Consider the following 27,456-nt stretch of genomic DNA (forward strand, 5'->3'; position numbering starts at 1 on the left):
GTATAATGTGTTCTCACCTCTGGAAGCAAAATCAATGGCTGACAGAATTTAGACAGGACTATTTTTAAGACAGCATGGTTGAAGTTGCCAACAACAATAAAGAAACTATCGGGGTGTGGTTTGTAAGTCACTGATGCCGCCATAGAGCTCATGGGGGTGGGTTGGGGGACATATACAGCCTCAATCACAATAGCAGTGAACTCCTTTGGTAAATAGAAGGGCCCATGTTTCATCATTAAGAACTCTACTATATGCGAACTATGGGTCTTCACTACCGAAGTGTTCACACACCAGTTCTTATTAACGTAGATACATACACCTCCACCATGGGTCTTACGACAATTCATGTGAATTCTGTCTGTCCAGAAAGAGATGAAACACTCTAGTTAGATGGCTGCTTCAGGAGTGGTATCCTGGAACCATGTTTCCGTCAAGATGAGCGCATATCTGTCATTCATCTCACTCTGATTCAGTCTCAGACACAGGTAGCCTAGTTTATTTTCCAGCGATTAAACATTTGAAAGTAAAATTGATGGGAGAGCCGGCCTGCAGGGTTTTGCCTTCAGTATTGCACGAATACCAGTGCATTTTCTGTACTTTGGTTTCCTCACGCACCACTTCCGATGGCATCTCTCCTGGATGGCTGTTGCAAGTGACAACACGGAACGGAACAAGCCCATGCTGTGGAGTTCATCTGCTATCCAACAGCTCTAGTGAGGTAGACCTGGAGTATGTGGTGTTCTGAATATCCAGCAGTGTTCTGCAATCATAGGCATAAGGACAAACAATTGCACCATTATTTGGAGCTGGAGTGGCCACTGCGACTGGGTGTACCGCGCACCTTGGTCAATGGCAAATGGTGCTTTAGCCAAAATATAGGTCAACATATCCTTTGTGATGGGCAGCATTAAAAACTGAATGCAATGTTCTTGGTGGGTTCTTATCAATGCTCTGTATAAATAGTATATCACTACCCAGCAGCAGATCTTCAGCGCATTAGGCGTGTTTTATTGTCCACATGCAGTGTATAAGAAACAGCATCAACAGATAGCCCATGTAATGATCCAGTCACTTTGAGTTTGGATTGCAGAGGAACAGACAAACTACTGTAATAATCCAAGCATTGACTGTCATGAGTAACAGTTATTGTCACACAACAACTATAATTTCAGGGTGATGAATCCTTTTTACTTCTGGTGTACAGGATTGTTGAGATGTACTATATAAACTTCATGCTGATTCACTGTGGGAGAAGCCTGCATTCCTGATGAAAAAAACACATGTTCTCCTTATTTTCTCATCTCTGACAGGTGGTGCTTAAATTTGGTTCTCTCGGTTTAAACAAAGATGTTCACTAACCATGCTTAAGCAAGGGCGGATGGCATATTGCAAAAAGTCAGCCAGTTTGCACAGGCATTCTATCTTATCTGCTGCATGGCACAATTTATCCCTAGCAGCTCTTGGAGTATTTGTAGTACACAAAAACGGACTGATAACAATTCCAATTTATTGCCATATGAATATTTTTATTCAAATATTGTAATAAGGTTTAACATCCAGCAGATGGTGTCTGGGGACAGATATTCTTGGAAGTTTGCAAAAACTTTCAAAGCAATTGGGACCATGCACACTAGTTATTTCTGCTCATTTTTCAAGACAACATTAAAATGGAGAAAACAGGATTATTTGATCTGTGGTTAAAACATTCACATATTTCACAGAATGGGATGAAACATTGCTCACTCTGAAACTAACACAATATAGTTTAAATATATATTTATAAATATGAAAATTATATTATATGAAAAGTCATATATAAACCTACTTTTTCAACAAGTATATTCATGGTATGTGTAATGGTTAGCACAATGCTATTTACAGCTCAGCGCGCTGGAGTTCAGAGTTCAATTCCAGCATCCCCTGTAAGGAGATTGTACGCTCTTTCCATGGGTTTCCTCCGGGTACTCTGGTTTGCTCTGGGTGTTCCAGTTTCCTCCCAGAGTCAAAAAATTTACTGGTTAGTAGGTTAATTGGTCATTGGAAATTGTCCTGTGATTAGGCTAGGGTTAAATAAGTGGGTTGCTAGGTAGCACGACTTACTAGGCCAACAGGGCCTTTTCCATGCTGTACCTCCAAATAAATGAGTAACTAAACATGGACCATCTCTGTCTTCTCTTCTATTTATTAACTTGTCTCTGGTGATAGGCTATAGACTAATAATCATCTGGCTCCCTGCTACTTTGCTTTCATTTTCTCTGTGGCACTTCCTACAAGTCATTTCCCTTCTCATAGCGTACTAATCACCTTTGTATCTGCTCTGATGATGCCACCTTCCAAAACGATGTAGCTATTTATACCCGACATTACTGTTCTAGATGAAAGGCTTGAATTTCATTATACATTTGCTGATGACATAAAGGCAGGTGTGAAATATTTTGATGAGGAAAACACGAAGAGTCTGCAAAAAAGGTGCAGACAGTTGAAGTGAAAGGGCAACAAAATGACGAATAGGGAAAAATGTGGGAAATGCAACACAGGAAGAATGGACAAATAGACTTAAATGATGTGAGGCTACTTAATGTTAGTGTTGAGAGCTATCTGCAATGTTATCAGAAACCAAACTGAAGAGATGGAGGAAGGGCCGGTTGGCTTACAAATAGAGAAAGCTTGTAGGCGGCGTGAGAGGGAGGATAGGCAGGTGGTAGAGAAGGGACGCGCTCTGACTGATGGTTTGAAATGTGCCTATTTTAATGTAAGGAGTATCATGAACAAAGCAGATGAGTTTTGAGCGTGGATCAGTACTTGGAGCTATGATAGATAGATAGATAGATAGATAGATAGATAGATAGATAGATACTTTATTCATCCCCATGGGGAAATTCAACATTTTTTCCAATGTCCCATACACTTATTGTAGCAAAACTAATTACATACAATACTTAACTCAGTAAAAATATGATATGCATCTAAAATCACCCTCTCAAAAAGCATTAATAATAGCTTTTAAAAAGTTCTTAAGTAGTTTACTTAAATACATTGAGTCCTAACCCCGGCACTTTAACATATCATACTCCTGGCGGTTGAATTGTAAAGCCGAATGGCATTGGGGAGTATTGATCTCTTCATCCTGTCTGAGGAGCATTGCATCGATAGCAACCTGTCGCTGAAACTGCTTCTCTGTCTCTGGATGGTGCTATGTAGAGGATGTTCAGGGTTTTCCATAATTGACCGTAGCCTACTCAGCGCCCTTCGCTCTGCTACCGATGTTATACTCTCCAGTACTTTGCCCACGACAGAGCCCACCTTCCTTACCAGCTTATTAAGATGTGAGGCGTCCCTCTTCTTAATGCTGCCTCCCCAACACGCCACCACAAAGAAGAGGGTGCTCTCCACAACTGACCTATAGAACATCTTCAGCATCTCACTACAAACATTGAATGATGCCAACCTTCTAAGGAAGTACAGTCGACTCTGTGCCTTCCTGCACAAGGCATCTGTGTTGGCAGTCCAGTCTAGCTTCTCGTCTAACTGTACTCCCAGATACTTGTAGGTGTTGTGGCCATTACAGAAACGAGAATGGCTCAGGGGCAGGAATAGTTACTTAGAGAGCCAGGCTTTAGATGTTTCAGAAAGGACAGGGAGGGAGGCAAAAGAGGTGGGGACATAGCACTGTTGATCAGATATAGTGTCATGGAGGGATTGTCATACTGAGTCTCTGTGGGTGGAAGTTAGAAACAGGAAGAGATTAATAACTCGACCGGGTGTTTTTTATAGACCACCAAATAGTAATGAGGACATTGAGGAGCAGATAGGGAGACAGATTCTGGAAAGGTGTAATAATAACAGAGTTGTCGTGGTGGGAGATTTTAATTTCCCAAATATTGATTGGCATCTCCCGAGAGCAAGGGGTTTAGAAGGGGTGGAGTTTGTTAGGTGTATTCAGGAAAGTTTCCTGACGCAGTATGTAGATCAGCCTACAAGAGGAGAGGCTGTACTTGATCTGGTATTGCGAAATGAACCTGATCAGGTGTCAGGTCTCTCAGTGGGAGAGCATTTTGGAGATAGTGATCATAATTCTATCTTCTTTACCATAGCTTTAGAAAGGGACAGAACAGACAAGTTAGGAAAGCATTTAATTGGAGTAAAGGGAAATATGAAGCTATCAGGTGGGAACCTGGAAGCATAAATTGGAAGCAGATGTTCACAGAGAAATGTACAGCAGAAATGTGGCAAATGTTCAGGGGATATTTGTGTGGAGTTCTGCATAGGTACGTTCCAATGAGACTGGGAAATGATGGTAGGGTACAGGAACCGTGGTGTACAAAGGCAGTTGAAAATCTAGTCAAGAAGAAAAGAAAAGCTTACGAAAGATTCAAAAACTAGGTAATGATAGAGTTCTAGAAAATTATAAGCCTAGCAGGAAAGAATTTAAGAATGAAATTGGGAGAGCCAGAAGGGGCCAAGAGAAGGCCTTGGCGAACAGGATTAAGTAAAACCCCAAGGCATACTACAAGTATGTGAAGAGCAAAAGGGTAAGATGTGAGAGAATAGGACCAATCAAGTGTGACAGTCGAAAAATGTGTATGGGACTGGAGGAGACAGCAGAGGTACTTAATGAATACTTTGCTTCAGTATTCACTATGGAAAAGGACCTTGGCAATTGCAGGGATGTCTTACAGCAGATTGTAAAGCTTGAGCATATAGACATTAAGAAATATGATATGTTCGAGCTTTTGGAAAGCATCAAGTTGGATAAGTCAACGGGACCGGATGAGATGTACCCCAGGCTACTGTGGGAAGCAAGGGAGGAGATTGCTGAGCCTCTGACAATGATCTTTGCATCATCAATGGGGACAGGAGATGTTCTGGAGGATTGGAGGGTTGCAGATGTTGTTCCCTTATTCAAGAAAGGGAGTAGAGATAGCCCAGGAAATTATAGAACAGTTAGTCTTACTTCAGTGGTTGGTAAGTTGATGGAGAAGATCCTGAGAGGCAGGATTTATGAACATTTGGAGAGGCATAATATGATTAGGAATAGTCAGCATAGCTTTGTCAAAGTCGTGCCTTACAAGCCTGATTGAATTTTTTGAGGATGTGACTAAACACGTTGATGAAGGAAGAGCAGTAGATGTAGTGTATATGGATTTCAGCAAGGCATTTGATAAGGTAGGCCATGCAAGGCTCATTAAGAAAGTAAGGAGGCATGAGACCCAAGGGGAAATTGCTTTGTGGATCCAGAACTGGCCTGCGCACAGAAGACAAAGAGTGGTTGTAGACCGGTCAAATTCTGTACGAAGGTTGGTGACCAGTGGTGTGCCTCAGGGATCTGTTCTGGGACCCCTTCTCTTTGTGATTTTTATAAATGACCTGGATGAGGAAATGGAGGGATGGGTTAGTAAATTTGTTGATGACACAAAGGTTGGCGGTGTTGTGGATAGTGTGGAGGGCTGTCAGAGGTTACGGTGGGACATTGATAGGATGCAAAACTGGGCTGAGAAGTGGCAGATGGAGTTCAACCCAGATAAGTGCCAGGTGGTTCATTTTGGTAGGTCAAATATGACAGCAGAATATAGTATTAATGGTAAGACTCCTGGCAGTGTGGAGGATCAGAGGGATTGGGGTCCGAGTCCATAGGATACTAAAAGCTACTGCGCAGGTTGACTGTGTGGTTAAGAAGGCATACGGTGTATTGGTCTTCATCAACCGTGGGATTGAGTTCAAGTGCCGAGAGGTAATGTTACAGCTATATAGGACCCTGGTCAGAACCCACTTGGAGTACTGTGCTCAGTTCTGGTCACCTCACTACAGGAAGGATGTAGAAACGATAGAAAAGGTGCAGAAGAGATTTACAAAGATGTTGCCTGGATTGGGGAGCATGCTTTATGAGAATAGGTTGAGTGAACTTGGCCTTTTCTCCTTTGAGTTGAGATACATTGATCGTGTGGATAGTCAGAGGATTTTCCCAGTAGCTGTTTGGAAGTAGGTACAGAGGAGATGTCAGGGGTAAGTTTTTTTACGCAGAGAGTGGTGAGTGCATGGAATGGGCTGCCAGCAATGGTGGTGGAGGCGAATACAATAGGGTCTTTTAAGAGACTCCTGGATAGGTACATGGAGCTTTGAAAAATAGAGGGCTATGGGTTCAGCACAACATTGTGGGCTGAAGGGCCTGTATTTTGCTGTATTTTTTTATGTTTGTATGTCAGCAGGTGGGTACAATACCAATCAGTATGTTATATAGCCTTTAATTGCAATGAGTATACAGTACAAAACACTATTATCTAATTTCAGGAGATCACACATGGAATATGACATAAGTTATGTTCTTCTTATTTAAAGAAAGATGGGTTTACATCGGATAATAGAGTGAAGATTCTGCAAATTAATTCCTGGATGAGAAGATTGCCCCATGAGGACAGATTGAGTAGAATTAGACTATAATAAGTCGAGTTCAGAAGAATGATAGGTGATTTCTCTGAAGCTTATGTGATTCTGTGAGAGCTTCATAGCATCACTGCTCTGATAATGCTTTTCTTGAGAGGTAGAATCTAGAGGCAGGGACCATTGTCGTAAGATTAGTGGTCACCATTGTCACCTGATGAGGAGAAATTCTTTTCTTCTGTGGCTCTGGAGTTTTGGAATTCTTTGTATGTCAAGTCATCTTGTTATTTTTTATTTCAAGGCTTCAATAACTAGATTTCTGAATAACAGCATCAGTGGAGAGTGTAGTGACTATCTGCATCACAGCTTGGTATGGAAGCAGCAATACCTTTGAATGGAAAACCCTACAGAAGGTAGTGGATTTGGCCTAGTACATCATGGGTAAAGCCCTCTCAACTATCGCACACATCTACATGAAACACTGTCATAGGAAAACAGCATCCATCATCAGAGATCCTCACCACCCATGCTCTTTTCTCGCTTATGTCATTAGGTAGAAGGGACAAGAGGCTCAGGGCTTGCATCTCCAGGCTCAAGAATAGTTACTACAATTTAACCATCAGGGCATTGAAGAAAAGGAGATAACTACACTCATTTGCCCATCCATTGAAATGTTCCCACAACTAATGATCTCATTTTAAGGACTCTTTATCTTGTTATTTCTTGCAATTTATTTATATTTGCATTTGCAGAGTTTGTTATCTTCTGTACTCTACTTGATCTTTCATTGATTATGTTATAGTTATTATTCTATAGATTTGCTGAGTATGTTTGCAGGAAAATTAATTTCAGAGTTGCATGTGATGACATATTTGTACTCTGATAAAAAGATTTACTTTGAACTTTGATCCCAGAGTAACTGAATCAGACAGGAAAACCTTGAGACCAAAGTTTAGATTGGACGTGACCTTACAGAATGGTAGAGGTTGACCAAGTGAGCATATAGCCATTTTTTGCTCCTATTGAGGCTCATATTCAATAGATTATCCTCTGCCTTTAACAAGACAAAATCACCAAACATATTTACTCCCCCTTAACATTGTGAGTGGACCACCTAATTACTACCCACATGCTCTGACACTTGCTCATGCAACAGTAGGAGATGTCATTTTACTTTCTGTCTTCCCACTACCCATCATTTCAAACCCATATCACAGACTCTTTGAGGAAAAGCTTCACATTTTGGGTTAATGCTAAACGTTAATAATCTGTTATGGTCTTCCTCTGTGAAAGACCAAGCTAAAGGCATCTGTCCTAAGTCACTGACATCAGTCTATTGAAGTTCACCATACATAAGAGAAACAGCACCTTTCACTCAACAGTGAACTTAGATCTTAACACCACCCTATTAATTTTGGAGAACTCCACATATCAATGATCTTGCTATTGCTTTTTTATGCCTTCATGGACTCAATGAATGGAATCATAGAAACCTATTACTACACCCTTCAGACTTACAATTCCATAGCTTTTACCACTTAATGTTATCTGTTTTACCTTATCAGAGATTCTTTTTGTTCTTTCTGCAATATCTCTTTCTCTGGCTCCATGCTTAATTGTTATATCTGAAACTTGTTTCCATTCGAGTTAAAGACACACATGCTTTTTCGACCTTTCCATCCACATGTACTTACAACAGATTTCCTCCTTTATTCCTTGCATTTTTCTTTATCAGGAAATCATAAATTTTGTAATAGTAAAATACATTTGGACACAATGAATAAATGCTATGCAAAGATGTGGGTTTTTAAATTCTTTTGGAAATATAAGGTAAATTAAAAGAATAAATCCGTCATTCCCTTCTTTATCCAGTTTTTTAAATTTTTGAGTAAAAGGTGCACAAACTGGTGCAGGTAATTAACATTTGTTAAAATGAAGGATGCTAATATTAAGGTACAGTTTAATGGGAAGGGTGCTAATAATGTGAGACTGTAAACACGTAAAGGCCTCTCTTCAAGTTGCCTTTACATTTGTCTTTAAGGAAAGAAAATCTTAGGTACTCTAAATTGCACCATTGTGCTTTGATAGTTTTTTTTTAACCTGAGAACTTACTTTACTGAACAATTTACTTACATTCCATGCACACAGATGCTTTAAATCTTAAAATAGGCAAAAGATGTTGTAAAATTTATTAAAGCATTCCTGCATACAAGGAATAAGACTAGAGTAGGAAATTATTTTTCATTATGTTTCAGATTTTGAATTACATACAGATGTAATTTAGAATGGTTGGGGTAAGGCTTATTCTTTAAAAAAAAATTACCCTATTCTTCAGAAATAAAAATGTATCACTGAGAAATAGCACAGTTTGTAGAATATGGAATTATGGTTGAAATGAATTTTCAAGATAGTTGTTGATTTCTATAATTTCCTCAATATTATAAGAATAATTATAAAGATTTCAAAAAGCCATCTAAATATTTTAATAGTAAACTTAATGTTATACATATTCATCTGTAAATATTGCCCAAATTTTCTAACAAAGTCCTTAGTTTTAATTATAACAATGAAGTAAAATTAGGTAATTTAGAATTATTTAAGCTAAGACTCTGCAGTCAAATTTGCAGAATTTCCTCCTGAATTTGTACTGACTTGACTGGCCTCATTATTTGAAACAACTTAGTTTGAATCAATATCTGTAATGATTCATTCTTTTGATTAAGAACTGACTCCATCTGTAGATGTCAGATAATTACTGAGATGGCCTATAGTGTGAATCTTTCACAACTTGCCTCTTTCACTTCTTATTCCCAAAACAGTCTAATGACTTATTCCTATGCTGCCGTATTAACTCTCTTAAGCTGATTCTGTTACCTTAAGACAAAAATCAGACATTCCGAATTAATAGAAAATAACTTAAATATAAACCTAATCTCTGACAGAATTATAAGCAATACAATTGGATCATATGAAAGAGCATTTAAAATTAGGAGGATAAAAAAGCATTTTAGTTATAAAATTTTTACTGATATTTCTTTTAACGATAAAGAAGAAAACAAAATTATTGCCAATACTGATCTCAGTGAAGAACTTTGGACTCAGATAAACATTTTATATAAACCTTAACTCTTGAAAAACCACAATTCTGAAATTTGTGGTTTCATAATTTTTGTAAATTATATAACACTTTACCACCAATGCTTTACACCATTGACAGTGTTCATATTTTTTCAGAGCTGGGACAGTCGTTCACCACTCTGTGCATGATTATTGGAGTTCTGGACAAATGGGTCACCAGTGTGAAGTACACATTTTCAATACTGCAATAAAAAATTAAAGCTATATTTTCCTCTCTGGATTAGGTTGACGGGAGAGATAGAAAAGTGAATGGACAGCAAATCCATTAAGAAGTGTTAACAGATTCCTCTTCCATTTTTACTACTGCTTGGAGATTTGTTCTCATGGTGAAATGGGGCAGGAATTGTACAAGTGATAGATTGTTTAGACCTTGTTTAAAAATTACACTTTATATCATGTGGGCAATTTTCATCTAATGGTCCTTTTTTATGGTAGACAGGAAGTTTAATATCAAGGTGAAGGGAAGGGTTGCTAGGGAAGAACGGTCACCACATCTGCTCCTTGGATGCAGATGAAAGTCAATGGAATTTAATTTCTGAAGTGGTCTGCATGTGCAACCTCTACAATTAACAAAGGCTGTATTATACATCAACCCCAAATCATCTTTTGGATGAGATGTTGAGTTATACAGATGTACATAAAAGCTATCATGGATTATTTGGAAGGATTTGATTTGATCTATTTTGTGGCCTTTTGGCAAATATAATTAGGCTGTTTCTGTGCTCTATGAATGCTTTTATACAAAAAGATATGATCTCACAGACTTATGCATCTGTTCCAGTTAAGAACAGCAGATAAACAATCTGCAAACAAATGCTCTTCCAACTAACCATCCAGAAAACTATCTTAGAGCAATTTATGAAACCTCTTTTCATAATCTTATTGCATCTGCACATGACAGATAGATAAACAAATACTTTCATATTTATCAATTAGATGGACATTTACAAGTGTAGGTGTTTGTGTAATATAAATCGATTACAGCCTAGTTCATTTAGGTTTATACAAGGTAAGTGGTCATTGTTACCGCAAACCTATTTAGTCAGTTGTCCGTTAATCAGAATATTAAGTCCTAAAAACAAACCCTCTTCATTCAGAGTCATAGAATGTACTACAGCCTAATGGTCTCCTGTAAAGAAATGTGAAACAATATAGAGTCAACACTACAGCACAGAAATAGGCCCTTTGGTCCATCTAGTCCATGCTGAACTATTAATCTGCCTAGCCCCATCGATCTGCATCAGGACCTTTGCTCTTCATATCCCTCCCACCATATATCCATCCAAATTTCTCTTACAAGTTGAAATCGAACCTGCATTCACCATCCCATTGGCAGCTCATCCCACATTCTCATCACCCTCTGAGTGAAGAAGCTCCCGCTCGTGTTCCCCTTAAACATTTCACCTTTCACCTTTGTTCTATGACCTCTAGTTCTAGTCTCACCTAACCTCAAGCCTGATTACATTCACCCATTCTATTTTGTATTCTTCTATTAAATTTCCCCTCAATCTTCTACTTTCTAGGGAATAAAGTCCTAACCTATTCAACCTTTTCCTATAACTCAGGTCCTCAAAGCCTCGCAACATCCTTGTAAATTTTCTCTGTACACTTTCAGCCTCATTGATAACTTTCCTGTGGTAGGTGACCAGAGCTGGGCACAATACTCCAAATTAGGCCTCACCAACATCTTAATACAACTTCAATACAATGTCCCAATTCCTGTACTCAATAAGACCATAGTCCAGAAGATATAGGAAAAGATTAAGGCCATTCGGCCCACATTTTGATTTAAGAAGTCAAATGTGCCAAAAGCTCTCTTTACAACCTTATCTACCTATGATGCTACTTTCAAGGAATTATGGATCTGTATTCCCAGATCCCTTTGTTCTACCACACTCTTCATTGCCCTACCATTCACTGTGCAAGTCCTACCCCAGTTTGTCTTCACAAAGTGCAATTCCTTAAGACTTAATGTAATCAAACAATATTTATTGAGCATTTAATCAATTACTGTATTAAAATTGGATCTTTCTATGTACTTTTACCTGTTGGTGCAGGAGTTGCATTGACTGAATACTGGTTTTCAATCTGTTATACATATCTTCAATAGCTTCAACTTTTTCCGCTATGAGATTTGCCCACTCATACCTAATGCAAAAAGAACAGAAACAATTCACTGTCTTCTATCAATAAAGCGCTTTAGGGACTATGCTTCCTTAAAATTTGTTTCCACTGGAAAGAATGTTTTTGAAAATGTGATTTACTGGCAGTCCTGCAGACATGCACTGGCAACATAACCGCCTCCTACAGGCTATCAGGTTTCTTGCTGGTTATGGAAATCATCTCTTAGCTTATTATTTATCACCACTTCAGTTTCTGCAGGCAGGGAGGGAATTTTCTTTTCTCTGAGGACCTGACTGGTGTAACTGCTGAATGATTAAGACCAACACACGCTGCTGTTCTCAATTACTCTTATTGGAGTGGAAGAAAAGCATTGCATGTTGGGAAATATGTACACTGTTAGAAAGAGCATTTTCTGATGTAGGCAACACTAAACAGAAACCTTACCTGGATCATTATTTTCATCTTTTTGCTTGCAACTACACTGATTAATTTTACTGAGATAACAAGATTTCATTTAACAGTGGCAGAATTAACCTACGTGTCAGTAATGTTCATCATTTGCAGTAAGGTGTTTGCATTAGGAGAAAATAAACAGAGCACATCAGTCAAAGTAGGAGAAATAAAAATCAAGGCAGTTTGGATGCGGAATAATAAACAGTTGTGATTTGAGGATTTTATTTTAAATATGGCATTGCTGAGGAAGCTGGACAAGAGGTTCCAGAGGAAGGAGAGCAGGAGATAAATGAATGAATTGTAAATAGCTGGCAAAGTAACAGGGATGAACTAGACTAGAGTGATGACAATTAAACATAGGAATTGGATCAATTAACATGTGTTCTGAAAGTGCAAATTACATGTGAAGAGTTTTTTTCACCCTGGGGTAGATTGTACCAGTGACTATTTCCATGTGAAATTACACCTATTGGGCAATTGGCCCCGGCACTTCAGTGTACAATTCACCTTGGCATCTGATGTTTGGCTTGTATCAGACACGCAGCTAATGAAGTTACCAGTCATTTCCTCCCTTACTAAGATAAACCAGAGCTTTTGGGCACAATCTGCTGCCTTTGTTAAACAACTACTGCACAGCTAGAAGTACACCATGCCACGTCAGTATGGCTTGAATGCCTTGCGATCGGATTGTGTGGTAATATGCAGGTTATTCAGACCCACAAGTCCCATCAGTGGTGATTCTCCATTTAAAGGACAGGCTGCCCTTATCCACAGACCCCTCTAGCTCACTCCAAAGTTCACTGCAGACTGCTTAAACAGATTGCAAAATTTACAGTGCTTATTTGAGTTAATGCCAACATCTATATGTATCACTGCATAGCAAGTCAAAAAATAGGGATAGAGCTACCTAACCTCTTTTATTGTCGTCAATTGCTGCTCAAGCAACAGTACAACAATCTCTCTCTCTGTCACACACACACACACACACACACACACACACACACACACACACACACACACACACACACACACACACACACACACACACACACACACACACACACACACACACACACACACACACACACACACTTCAGCACTGCTTTCCCTTTGAAAAAGTTAACAATCCCTTCCCAGCTACTACATACACAGCATAATTTCTTTTGCCAATTAACTGCTTAAGTACATGAAAAATTTACTAATTATTTGCAAGGAAATATACTTGTAGTCAACAATTAGAAATGTAATTAAAAATAAATCTGCTCTTGTTCTAGTTTCCAAATTATGCACTTAAAACTATAAACTAAATTGTCACAACATCTATTCCTAGTATGATAATCCCCAGTAATCGTAATATATTGTGTTAATACATTTTTGAAACATGATTTGTAACCCTAAACTGAATTTGTTAATATGTAAAACCATCACAAATGACAGAAAATCTGCAGATGCTGAAAATACAAGAAACACACACAAAATGCTGGAGGAACTCAGCAGGCCAGGTAGCATCTATGGAAAAAGTACAGTCGATGCTTTGGGCTGAGACCCTTTAGCAGTCCTGCTGAGTTCCTCCAGCATTTTGTGTGTATTTCCTGTGTTAATATGTAATATTTGTGAACTACTGCAATATTTACCATTACTCCCTGTAGCTGCTTACACTTCTGTGTATTGAAATTTCCATACCAGGCCATCACACAACCATTCAGAAAACTTTCCATATATCTCTTGAAGCTCGTTAGAGTCTTCAATGACAAGCCAAATCTCCTTAAACTTCTAAGAGTACTTGGTGACCAAACATTTTAATTCCCATTCCCATTTTTGTTCTGACACAACCTCAGAATAGAGAAATGTCCTATGAGAACAGAGATGAGGAGGGATCTCTTTAGCCAGAGTGATGGATCTGTGGAATTCTTTGCCACAGGCAGCTATGGAGGCCAAGTCTTTATGTATATTTAAGGCAAAAGTTGACAGATTCTTGACTGGTCAGGCCATGAAGGGATAAGGGGAGAGGGCAGGAGACTGTGGCTGAGAGAAAATTTGGATCAGCCATGATGAAATGGCAGAGCAGATGCGATGGGCCAAATGGCCTAATTCTGCTCCTATATCTTATGATCTTATGTTGGTTCATGGCCTCCTCTTGTGCCACTATGAGGCTGCCCTCAGGGTGGAGGAAGAACACCTTATTCCATCTGGATAGCTTCCAACCTGATGACATGAATATCAATTTCGCTTTCTGGCAAAAAAAATCCCTCCCCCCCTCTCTTTTACTGTTACTCACTCCAGCATCTTACCTCCTCTCACCTGCCCCTGGTGTACCTCCTCCTTCCCTTTCGCCTATGGTCCACGCTCCTCTCCTATCATCTCCAGCCCTTTTCCTTTCCTACCCACCTGACTTTACCTATCACCTTCTATCTATCCTCCTTTCCCTCCCCCCACATTTTATTCTGGTGTCTTCCCCTTTCCTTCCCAGTCCCGAAACATTGAGTGATTTCATAGATGATGCCTGACCTGCTGAGTTCCTCCAGCATTTTGTGAGTGTGTGTTGTTTTGGATTTCCAGTATCTGCAGATTTTCTCGTGTTTATAATAAACACCTTGATGAGCTTAATGCCTTTTCTGTACACTTTGAGAGGGAGAATAATGACATACCCTGATGAGTACCAGTATGGGTGGCAGTTAGCGTCTACTCCACGCTGCATTGTTAAATCAATAAATAAACACAAAATGACCCTGTGATCTCAGTGTCGGAAAATGACATCAGAACATTCTTCAGGAGAGCAAACCCTTGCAAGATGTCAGACCCTGATGCTGTTTCTGGTTGGGAGCTAAAACCCTGTGCTGACCAACTGTCAGGGACATCTTCAGCCTTCTCCTTCTGCGGTCTGATGTTCCCATCTGCTTCGAGAAGATATTTATTATCTCAATGGCAAAGAACAGCTGGAAGACCTGTCTCAACCTCTACCATCTGGTAATGCTTACACCTATCATAATGAAGTATTTTCAAAGGTTGTTTATGGCTCAAATCATAATTCTGTCTCTGTATGAATCTGGACCCAATTCAATTTCTCTATTTCCATTTTAGATATATATTATCTGGTTGGCTCTCTATTCTGCTCTGGCCCACCTACACAACAGGAACAGGTATGTCAGGCTGTTGTTCATTAACTCTATGTTCTATACCATCATCCCCACAAAATCTATTATTAAGCTCTAAGACCAAAGATGCTGCAATCAGATACTCAACTTCCCACTGCGACAGCACAATCTGTTAAGATTAAAAACCTCATGGCTGTGTGCTTTGCCCTCTGCTAGACCCTCTCTGGTTCTACAACTGTGTGTTTAATCAGCTCTAACACCATCAATACATTTGCCAATGATACCACTGTTGTTGGCAGAATTACAGATGGTAAGAGCAGGTGTACATCAGTGAGATAAGTTAGCTGGTTGGGTGTTGTCATAACAAGATTAGCAAAACCAAGGAACTTACAGCAGACTGAAATGCTTGAGCATATAGACATTAAGAAAGAGGATGTGCTGGAGCTTTTGAAAAGTATGGAATGCACTGCTGGTGATGATGGTGTAGGCAGATACAATAGGGTCTTCTAAGAGACTCTTAGACAGGTACATGGAGCTTAGGAAAATAGAGGGCTATGTGCTAAGGAAATTCTAGGCAGTTTCCAGAGTAGGTTGGCAAACTACTTTAAGAGCTAAGAGGTAATGTTGCAGCTATATAGGACCCTGGACAGACCCCACTTGGAGCACTATGCTCAATTCTGGTCGCCTCACTACAGGAAGGACATAAAAACCATAGAAAGGATGCAGAGGAGATTTGCAAGGATGTTGCCTGGATTGGGGAGCATGCCTTATGAAGACAGGTTGAGTGAACTCGGCCTTTTCTCCTTGGAGCGACGGAGGATGAGAAGTGACCTGATAGAGGTGTACAAGATTATGAGAGGCATTAATCCTGTGGATAGTCAGAGGCTTTTTCCCAGGGTTGAAATGGCTAGTACGAGAGGGCATAGTTTTAAGGTGCTTGGAAATAGGTACAGAGGAGATGTCAGGGGTAAGTTTTTTACGCAAAGAGTGGTGAGTGCATGGAATGGGCTGCCAGCGGTGGTGGTGGAGGCGGAAACGACAGGGTCTTTTAAGAGGCTCATGGATAGGTACATGGAGCTTAGCAAAATAGAGGGCTATTGGTAAGCCTAGGTAGTTCTAAGGTAAGGACATGTTCAGCACAGCTTTGTGGGCTGAAGGGCTTGTAATGTGCTAAAGAATTCTATGTTCTATGTTCTATGAACTGATTGTGAACTTTGAGGATCATGTGGATAGTCAGAGGCTTTTTACCAAGGCTGAAATGGCTGGTACGAGAGGGCACAGGTTTAAGGTGTTTGGAAGCAGGTACAGAGGAGATGTCAGGCGTAAGTTTTTTATGCAGAGGGTGGTGAGTACGTGGAATGGGCTGCCGGCGACTGTAGTGGAGGTGGATATGATAGGGCCTTTTAAGAGACTCCTGGATAGGTACATGGAACTTATAAAAATAAAGTGCTTTGGGTAACCCTAGATCATTTCTAAAGTAAGTACATGTTTGGCATAGCATTGTGGGCTGAAGGCCCTGTATTGTGCTGTAGGTTTTCTATGTTTTTAGAGAGTGGAAGGAAGCTGAACATGCACTAGTCCTCAATGAAGGGTTTGTGGTGGAAAGGATGAGCTACTACTAGTTCATCTTGGAGGAGTCATCCTAAGTGCATCACAAAGAGGCAACCATAAAGAAGATGCCCCAGCATTTCTACTTTCAGGAGATTTGACATATCATTGAAGACTCTGACAAAACTACAGATGTATGGAAAGCATTCTGACTGTTTGTATCACGGCCAGGTATGGAAACTTCAATGCACAGGAATGCAGAGTGTAGGGAACTCAGTCAAATACTGGAGCCTGAAAACCCACATTCATGGTTTAACAACAGCTCCTTCCCCACTGCCATCAGGTTCTTGAACTGATCTGAAAACCCTAATCCTACCTCAAACTATATAAATCAGACTCTCAATTTACATTGGTGTCATTATATTTATTTTGCCAAGTAAATTACTTATAATTGACGTTAAGGTTACATTAACTCCTGTTTGTCATATTTGTAACGTACTGTGTTCCTGCTGCAAAAAGCAAAATTTTGTGGAATATAAACCCTGAGTATATATGTCTAAGATAATAAAATTAAACTTGAACTTGGCCCTGGTTACACATGCTAACCAGCATTGGCACTCCCCAATGCTCTGTGCTCAGTCCGCTGCTGTTCACACTGCTGATGCATGACTGCATTGCCAAATCCAGTTCAAACCGAATCAAGTTCACTGATGACACAACAGTGACTGGCCTCATCAACAATGATGAGATGGTGTACAGAGAGGTGATTATGCGGCTGATAGAATGGTGCAAGTACAACAGCTTGGGTCTCAATATGGACAATATCAAAGAGATGATTGTGGATTTTAGGAAGGTGCAGGCTGACCACTCCTCACTACACATACCTGGTTCCTCCATGGAGAGAGTTAGGAGCACCAGGTTTCTGGGAGTGCACATAACAGATAATTTCAACTGGTCCCTCAACACTACCTCTTTGGTCAAGAAAGCACAGCAGCACCAATCAATGAGAGATATTTCTCAGGGGCACTGTGTATGCAGGGCCTTTAGCATTGTCAGTGATCCCCCCCATCTATCTAACAAACCTTTTAATCCCCTAATATTATACAGGATGTATCATAGCATTAGGACAAGAACTGTTAGGATGGGGTACAGCTTCAAATCCCAGGCCATGAAACTACTGAATTCCCTACCACTACCTGAGTCCCATCATGCATGAAGTGCCAGTAGTGTTATACTTGTTTACTTTTTAACTTGTATCGTATATGCACCTTATTATTTGTTAATTTATTTGTGGTACCGGTGGCCCCCGCTTTTCGAACGTTCACTTTACGACAACTTGCTGTTACGAAAGACCTACATTAGTACCTGTTTTCACTAACCAAAGAGGATTTTCGCTTTTATGAAAAAAAGAAGCCCGCTTTATATGTGTGTTTACCCCGAGAAAGACTACAATGACTGTGAAGTCTTGTGCGGGCAGTTGTTTATGCATGCATATACGTGCGTATGTGTGTACGTGCCGATTTTATTCTCCAAATCAATTTTGGCTCGCTGTCTTCCTGAGTCTGATAAGTGAAACTACACCGTACCTACAATATTTCTACTTTATATAGGACGTGTATTTATCATATCATTCCTGCTTTTACTATACTTTAGTGTTATTTTAGGTTTTATGTATTATTTGCTTTGATTTGGTAGGTTATTTTTTGGATCTGGGAATCCTCAAAAATATTTCCCATAAAAAATAATGGTAATTGCCTCTTCGATTTACGACATTTCGAATTACAAACGGTTTCATAGGAATGCTCTACCTTTGGACTGCTGGGGAAACCTGTAATACTTCTTTATATTTTTTGTGTGAGTCATATGTGCTGTATTGTGCATCTTGGTCTGGAGGAATGTCGTCTCATTTGGTGGTGTACATGTTTATGGTTGAAATGCAATAAACTTGAACTTAAACTATCAAAAATCTTTGAAGGTGCGAGGTTGAATTGTCAGAACTTTTACATCTTCGCAATAGATTTTATCCATAATTTGTGGTGCAAATAAATACAACAATATCTCACATGTCTTCAGTAGTACTAGTTTTGTGGTCCTCCTTTGCACCGTCAGTATTATTTACCTTTAGGAACATTTTGACTTGTATTTTTAACAGAGCAAAGATGGACATCAATGGTCTGAACTTGGCAAACTGTCAGGAAGTTGTGATGAAGATGTTAGGAGAATTCAGGGTGACTTGGATAGGCTGAGTGAGTGGGCAGATACTTGGCAGATGACGTTTAATGTGAATAAGTGTGAGGTTATCCACTTTGGGAGTAAGAACAGGAAGGCAGATTATTATCTGAACGGTGTAGAGTTAGGTAAGGGAGAAATACAAAGAGATCTAGGAGTCCTTGTTCATCAGTCACTAAAGGTGAATGAGCAAGTGCAGCAGGCAGTGAAGAAGGCTCATGGAATGTTGGCCTTTATTACAAAGGGAATTGAGTACAAGAGCAAGGAAATTCTTTTGCATTTGTACAGGGCCCTGGTGAGACCACACCTGGAGTATTGTGTACAGTTTTGGTCTCCAGGGTTAAGGAAGGACATCCTGGCTATAGAGGAAGTGCAGCTTAGATTCACAAGGTTAATTCCTGGGATGTCCGGACTGTCTTACGCAGAGAGGTTAGAGAGACTGGGCTTGTACACATTGGAATTAAGGAGATTGAGAGGGGATCTGATTGCAACATATAAGATTATTAAGGGATTGGACAAGATAGAGGCAGAAAATATGTTCCAGATGCTGGGAGAGTCCAGTACCAGAGGGCATGGTTTGAGAATAAAGGGTAGGTCATTTAGGACAGAGTTAAGGAAAAACTTCTTCTCCCAGAGAGTTGTGGGGGTCTGGAATGCACTGTCTTGGAAGGCAGAGGAGGCCAATTCTTTGGATGCTTTCAAGAAGGAGCTAGATAGGTATCTTATGGATAGGGGAATCAAGGGATATGGGGACAAGACAGGAACCGGGTATTGATAGTAGATGATCAGCCATGATATCAGAATGGCGGTGCAGGCTCAAAGGGCCGAATGGTCTACTTCTGCACCTATTGTCTATTGTCTATAATCCAACAGCTTTTTGGCACACAGATGTTCTACTACCATTTTAACTGGATTTGATCCAAACAACAGAACCTCCCCCCCCGCCCCCACTTACACCACAGGTGTTGTATCTACAGTTCTTTCCTCAGAGTCAGCTCTTTGTAGTCATAATGGGATTCTGATCATGAAAAAAAAGTGTAAGGATAGGATGGGGTGAGTTGGTGAAGTGGGGGGGGGGGGGTTGGGACACATCTTCTCCATTTATTGTTCTGAAAAGTTGTTATCCTCTATTGCCTTTACGAAAGTTGTGGTAAACCTCCTTCTTAAACCACTAGAGTATGTTTGGGGAAGATATTCACTTGATTCTGTTGGTTATGGAGGTATGAAGAAAGACAATAGACGATAGACAATAGGTGCAGGAGTAGGCCATTTGTCCTTTGAGCCAGCACTGACATTCAATGTGATCATGGCTGATCATCTACAATCAGTACCCAGCTCCTGCCTTCTCCCCATGTCCCTTGACTCTGCTATCTTTAAGACCTCTATCTAACTCTTTCTTGAAAGCATCCAGAGAATTGGCCTCCACTGCCTTCTGAGGCAGAGCATTCCATAGATCCACAACTCTCTGGGTGAAAAAGTTTTTCCTGAACTCCATTTTAAATGGCCTACCCCTTATTCTTAAACTGTAGCCTCTGGTTCTGGACCCCCAACATCGGGAACATGTTTTCTGCCTCTAGCGTGTCCAATCCCTTAATAATCTTATATGTTTCAATCAGATCCCCTCTCATCCTTCCAAATTCCAGTGCATACAAGTCCAGTCACTCCAATCTTTCAACATATGACAGTCCTGCCATCCCGGGAATCAACCTTGTGAACCTACGCTGCACTCCCTCAATAGCAAGAATGTCCTTCCTCAAATTTGGAGACCAAAACTGAACACAATACTCCAGGTATTGTGTTCGGAATGGCAATATATTACCAAGAGAGGATTATCTGCAATATGGAGGGAATCTTGCCTGGTGATGCTCCCACATTTTTTGCCCAAATAGGAGAAAACCTGACTGCAAGTGTGCATCCTCCTTTTGCCCATGTAGAATTGGAAGCACTCATGGGCACAATTCCTTTACCCTCTGAGAAATATAGTATACAGTACTTACAATTGGAACTTCTCTGCTCAGTGAAATCATCAAGTTGTTCCCCAATGGTATATTGCTTTTAAAGAGTTGTAAATTACCTAGATGTGGCTGAGTCAGAGCTCCAGCTGGATAATGGAAAACTTAGTAGAGGCAGCAAGACTTGGTTCCTTTATAACCGCTGTCAACCAAGCCAGGAAATGCTTTACGTTGGGATTGTTAGTACTACCCAATAATGAAGTGTGTGCATTCTCCACAATGGAATTCTGGTTGAAAGGGTCCACAAAAAAAACCTGTGTGAACTTGAGGATAAATTCTGCATCCTTTGCTATTTCTGCCATTCAGTGAGGCAAGCCTATCAGTACACTGACCATCTAGTTGTGCATCTCCATCAGCCTTTACATGAAAAATATTAATTCTGTCATCTGTATTTTTATCCATGAAGAAAAATCTAAAATTACTGGCAGGAATTTTGATAGATTTGCCCCAATAACCTCTGGTATTTCAATTACACTGAATGATGTGGTGAGGAAAGTGTTTCCTTTGGGGGAATCTGAATGCACTTCCAAAGTGAACAAAGCAAAAGTCTTATTGACATTAGAGCCAGAGATGCCAAATCAAACATTGTGATAGCCCATCTCCCGACTCGGCAAACTTGCACAATAACAGAAGCTTATTATTGTCTCACTCACAAACTTGGAGTGTTAAACAGAAATGGATAAATTATGCCAGAAATGGTTGAATGTTTAAACACTGAGGGTAAACACTTATAGATATTCAAATGATACTGAACAGCATTCTGGGAACTCACAAGAACATAATGATTAATAAGTTTACATTTTAAGTAATGAAACATATTTATGAATAAACTCTTTGCAGGCTTCCAGCCAGGACAGATGTCAATTTTAATTGATGTTTTAATAATAAACACTACCATCTTCATCAAAATGTCGGTAAAATTGATACCTGTACTTGGGTGGAAACCCATGAAGAGTTTATTCATCATAATGCTGTGAAAGCACTTGATCCTTTTTCAAGGAAACATGTTGTTTTTATAGTAACAATACATTGTCAACTTGTTGTGGAAGTTATGAACAGAACTATCCAAAATCTCAATGCATACTACTGTTTCCAATTCTAGTGATGATGCTGCAGTTCTCAAAAATGAAGCTGGATTGCATGATGGGATTTCTAGGCCTGGATTATTGAACTGAACGAGCCTTTGGTTCCTTAAAGCTATCAAAAGTGAGTAGTGCTGCTCCTCACTTGTCCAAATAAATGCAACTCCATCAATATTCAAAAAGCTCAACGGTGCTTAGGACAAAACAATATATTGATTAACCACACAGAATATCCCCTCCCTGTAACATTAGCATTTGCTGCTGTAGTTCATAGAATCTACAAGATGTATGGAGATAACTCATGGGGGTTTCTCTGACTGCACCTTCCAATCCAGTACTTCAGAAAGTGAGCACAGAAAATGCAAAGGCACGTGAAAGCCCTTCTAAGTTACCCTTCAAATTACAAACTTTCCCGACTTGCAAATATATCGCCATTCTTTCACTATTATTGGCCATAAGTCCTGGAACTCCCTGTCTAAAGAGCAATATACAAGTTTCTTTACTGCCTGGACTGCCATGGTTCACCATAGGAAAATGTGAATGTGCTGGAGAGAGTGAAGAGGAGATTCACCAGGATGTTACCTGGATTGAAGGATTTTAGTTACAGGGAGAGATTGGATAAGCTGGGCTAGTTTTTCCTGGAGTGAAGGTGACTGATGGATGACCTATTAGAAGCCTAAAAGATTATGTGATGCATAGGTAAGGTAGATGGTCAGAGTCTTTCTCCTTATGATAGGGGTATGAAAATTAAGAGGGCACACAGTAGACTTAAGGAAAGAAGAAGGAGCTTTATAGGGGATACACCTAGGGGCAACTCGAGTAACAGCAGTACTCTCAATGAATACGATTAAATATTCCTGTTACAGCTAAAAAGCACAACTGCTTCCAATGTTAGTACAGTCAGCAAAGATGTCTTAATGCATTTAAACAAAATATTGCTGCAAATGATGGAAACAACATTATTTGTGGTTGGAAGTGCCCACAGAGGACATCTCGGAGGAAGTGCGGGCGTAGATCGGGGTTACAAGTGTGTTTAAGGAAGCGGGTTATTAAACTCCCAATACTGACTATCTTGCTGGCAAACTTGCAGTCTCTGGTGAATAAAATCAATGATCTCAGAGCCAGGGTGCTGAATCAGAGGGACATTAGCACCGCGTGTGTCCTTTGTTTCACGGAATCCTGGTTAATCCCTTCCATACCGGATGCAGCGATTCAGATTGACGGGTTTACTATTCACTGTCAGGATAGATCTATAGAGTCTCTCAAAAGCAGAGGTGGAGGAGTATGCCTCATGATCAACTCTTCTTGGTGCACAGGTATATCAGTGCTGTCCCAATTCTGCTCTCCAGACCTGGAATATCTAGCATTTAAGTGCCGTCCTTTTTACGAGAGTTCTCCGGGATCATTTTGGTAGCAGTTTACATTCCACCTCAGGCTTTAGATGATCTGAGTAATGGGGTCAACATGCACGAAACAGAACACCCTAATGCCTTCACCATCTTTTTGGGAGATTTTAACAAGGCCATTCTGAAAAAATCACTAAGCAACTACCATCAACAGATCACTTGCAATACCAGAGGAACCAACACACTGGACCACTGCTACACTACTATCAAGAATGTCTACTGTGCTATTCCACACCCTCACTTTGGGAAGTCTGATCACCTGGCTGTACTTCTACTCCCTGAGTATAGGCAGAGACTGAAGACTGCAGCACCAGCAGGGAGGACCAAGAAAGTTTGGACAAAGGAAGCACAGCAATGCCTACAGGATTGCTTTGAATCGGTGGACTGGACTGTATTCATGGATTCATCTTCGAATCTGGATAAGTAAGCTGCAGTTGTTACTGACTTCATTAAAACCTGTGTGGATGAGTGTGTGCCAACAAAGACTTACTGTACATTCCTAAACCAAAAGCCATGCTGAAGGCTAGATCTGTGGCATTCAAGTCTGACAACCCAGGCCTGTACCAGAAATTCAGGTATGATTTGTGGAGGGCTATTTCAAGGGCGAAGAGACGAGTTCAAATGAGGTTGGAGGCGATTTTAGATGCACGGCAACTCTACAAAGCGAAACCCAATAGTATGAATAACAGTGATGTTTCACTACCAGATGAACTCAACACTTTCTATGCCCGTTTTGAATGGGAGAACACATCTACAGCTGTGAAGATCCCTGCTGCACCTGATGACCCTGTGATCTCTGTCTCAGAGGCCGACGTTAGACTGTCTTTAAAGAGAGTGAACCCTCGCAAGGCAGAAGGTCCCGATGGAGTATCGGGTAAGGTTCTGAAAACCTGTGCCAACCAACTGGCAGGACTATTCAAGGACGTTTTCAATCTCTCACTGCTACAAGCAGAAGTTCCCACTTGCTTCAAAAAGGCAACAATTATACCAGTGCCTAAGCAGAATAATGTGGGCTACCCTAATGACTATTGCCCGGTAGCACTCACATCAATAGTGATGAAATGCTTTGAGAGGTTGGTTATGACAAGACTGAACTCCTGCTTCAGCAAGGACCTGGACCCATTGCAATTTGCCTATCACCACAATAGGTCAATGGCAGACACAATCTCAATGGCTATCCACACGGCTTTAGACCACATGGACAACACAAACACCTCCGTCAGGATGCTGTTCATCAACTATAACTCAGCGTTTAATATCATCATTCCCGCAATCCTGATTGAGAAGTTGCAGAACCTGGTCCTCTGTACTTCTCTCTGCAATTGGATCCTCGACTTCCAAACTGGAAGACCATATTTGTGTGGATTGGTAATAACATATTCTCCTCATTGACAATCAACACTGGCGCACCTCAGGGGTGTGTGCTTAGTCCACTGCTCTACTCTATATATACACATGAATGTGTGGCTAGGCATAGCTCGAATACCATCTATAAATTTGCTGATTATACCACCATTGTTGGTAGAATCAGGTGGTGACGAGAGGGCATACAGGAGTGAGATATGCCAACTAGTGGAATTGTGCCGCAGCAACAACCTGGCACTCAACATCAGTAAGATGAAAAAGCTGATTGTGGACTTCAAGAAAGGTAAGACGAAGGAACACATACCAACCCTCATAGAGGGATCAGAAGTGAAGAGAGTGAGCAATGTTCAGTTCTTGGGTGTCAAGATCTCTGAGGATCTAACCTTGTCCCAACACATCGATGTAGTTATAAAGAAGGCAAGACAGCGGCTATACTTTATTAGGAGTTTGAAGAGATTTAGCATGTCAACAAATACACTCAAAAACTTCTATAGTTGTACCGTGGACAGCATTCTGACAGGCTGCATCACTGTCTGGTATGGAGGGGCTACCGCACAGGACTGAAAGAAGCTGCAGAAGGTTGTAAATCTAGTCAGCTCCATCTTGGGCACTAGCCTACGAAGTACCCAGGACATCTTCAGGGAGCGGTGTCTCAGAAAGGCAGCGTCTATTATTAAGGACCTCCAGCACCCAGGGCATGCCCTTTTCTCACAGTTACCATCAGGCAGGAGGTACAGAAGCCTGAAGGTACACACCTAGCAATTCAGGAACAGCTTCTTCCCCTCTGCCATCTGATTCCTAAATGGACATTGAAGCTGTGGACACTAACTCACTTTTTTAAATATACAGTATTTCTGTTTTTGCATGTTTTTTTAAAATCTATTCAATACTGTATACATAATTGATTTACTTGTTTATTTTTTTCTCTCTGCTAACTTATGTATTGCATTGAACTGCTGCTGCTAAATTAACAAATTTCATGTCACATGCTGGTGATAATAAACCTGTTCGGAGTGTTGCTGATATCTGGAACTCACTGTTAGATGAGTTCATAGAAACAAAAAAAACCTACAGCACAATACACGCCCTTCAGCCCACAAAGCTGTGCCGAACATGTCCTTACCTTAGAACTACCTAGGCTTACCCATAGCCCCCTATTTTTCTAAGCTCCATGTAGCCATCCAGGAATCTCTTAAAAGACCCTATTGTATCCGCCTCCACCACTGCTGCCGGCAGCCCATTTCACGCACTCACCACTCTCTGCATAAAAAACTTACCCCTGACATCTCCTCCTTAAAACTATGCCCTCTCTTGCTAGCCATTTCAGCCCTGGGAAAAAGCCTTTGACTATCCACATGATCAAAGTCTCTCATTATCGTGTAAACCTTATCCTGTTCGAGGAATTTGATATAATATTACATTTAAAAGGCATTTGGACAGAGATAAATAGGCATTGTGTGGGATACAGGCCTGATGTGGACAAGTAGGATCCGTGTATAAGGACTAAAAGGTTGAAACAGACATGGGTTTCAACTGGAAATGTAGGCAATTCCTTTCATGCCACAGTTGCTATTGACCCATTGAATTCCTCCAGCAGATTGGTTGGTTCTTAGCTCAGACATGAGGATTTGAAGGACCTACTGCTGTGCTGAACAATTTTATGACTCTGTGTTGGCCTTGCCACTGGTAACTACATGCCATGTTTGATTTTTTTCAGACTTACAGTTCCCTACAGAGTAATAAATGAGAGCAATTGAAATATTCTTTGTTGTATAAATATTCACAGGTATGATAGAATCAAACAATTAGGTGGCAAAACATGGAACAAGATGTCACATGATATGGATGGAAATTCCAAAACATTCCATATATTCTCCATTGTAGAAAAATTTACATGATTAGCAAACAGCTTAATGGAATTGTTTGATGAGATAACAGATGGAGTTAATGAGAGCAAAACAGTAAATATTGAGTAAGAAATTGTCCAGAAAGTTTTCGATCGTGTGCCATATAACTGGATCACCAGCAAAGTTGAATGGCAGGGCACTAAGGAATGCTAATGAACAGACAGAGAGGGTGCATAATTCACTCTGTAGTATAACTCTGTCACACTAGATCACTGGAAGTGGCAATACATGTGGATATGGTGGCAAAGAAGACATAGGCATATCTGCCTTCATAGGTCATAGAATATATGAGTTGGGACTTTATAAAACACTGTTTAGGCCATAATTGCAGTATTCAACACAGTTCCCTTTGCTACACTACAGGGAGGATGTGACTACATTGATGAAAAATCCTGGAAATTGTTACCTAAAAGTAACATAGAAGTTTCTGCACTATCTAGACCAAAATAGGTATATGGAGCTTAGGAAAATAGAGGGTATGCTCTAGGGAAATTCTAGGCAGTTTCTAGAGTAGGTTACAGGGTCAGCACAACATTATGGGCTAAAGGGCCTGTAATATGCTGTAGATTACTATGTTCTATGATATAGACTCTATAACTCCATGACTCTAAAGGTAATGCAGTCACCAATAATTTATAACTGGGTTTCCCAAGGCTTTACTCTTGATGCCGACTTAAGAAATTTCCATGGTTTTGTCTGCTCCAATCTCTATCCCCATT

General features: G+C 40.3%; 1 protein-coding gene across 1 annotated transcript in view; it reads right to left on the reverse strand.

The window, feature by feature from the left end:
• Window positions 1–27,456, reverse strand: part of LOC140725104 (uncharacterized) — a 523,726-nt gene that overhangs the window by 9,111 nt on the left and 487,159 nt on the right. The window contains exon 28 of the mRNA XM_073040122.1: window positions 11,562–11,664. Within this exon, the coding sequence (XP_072896223.1) occupies window positions 11,562–11,664 (103 nt within the window). The remainder of the gene's footprint in view (window positions 1–11,561; window positions 11,665–27,456) is intronic.

Source organism: Hemitrygon akajei, chromosome 1 (assembly GCF_048418815.1).
Source record: "Hemitrygon akajei chromosome 1, sHemAka1.3, whole genome shotgun sequence".
NCBI lineage: Eukaryota > Metazoa > Chordata > Chondrichthyes > Myliobatiformes > Dasyatidae > Hemitrygon > Hemitrygon akajei.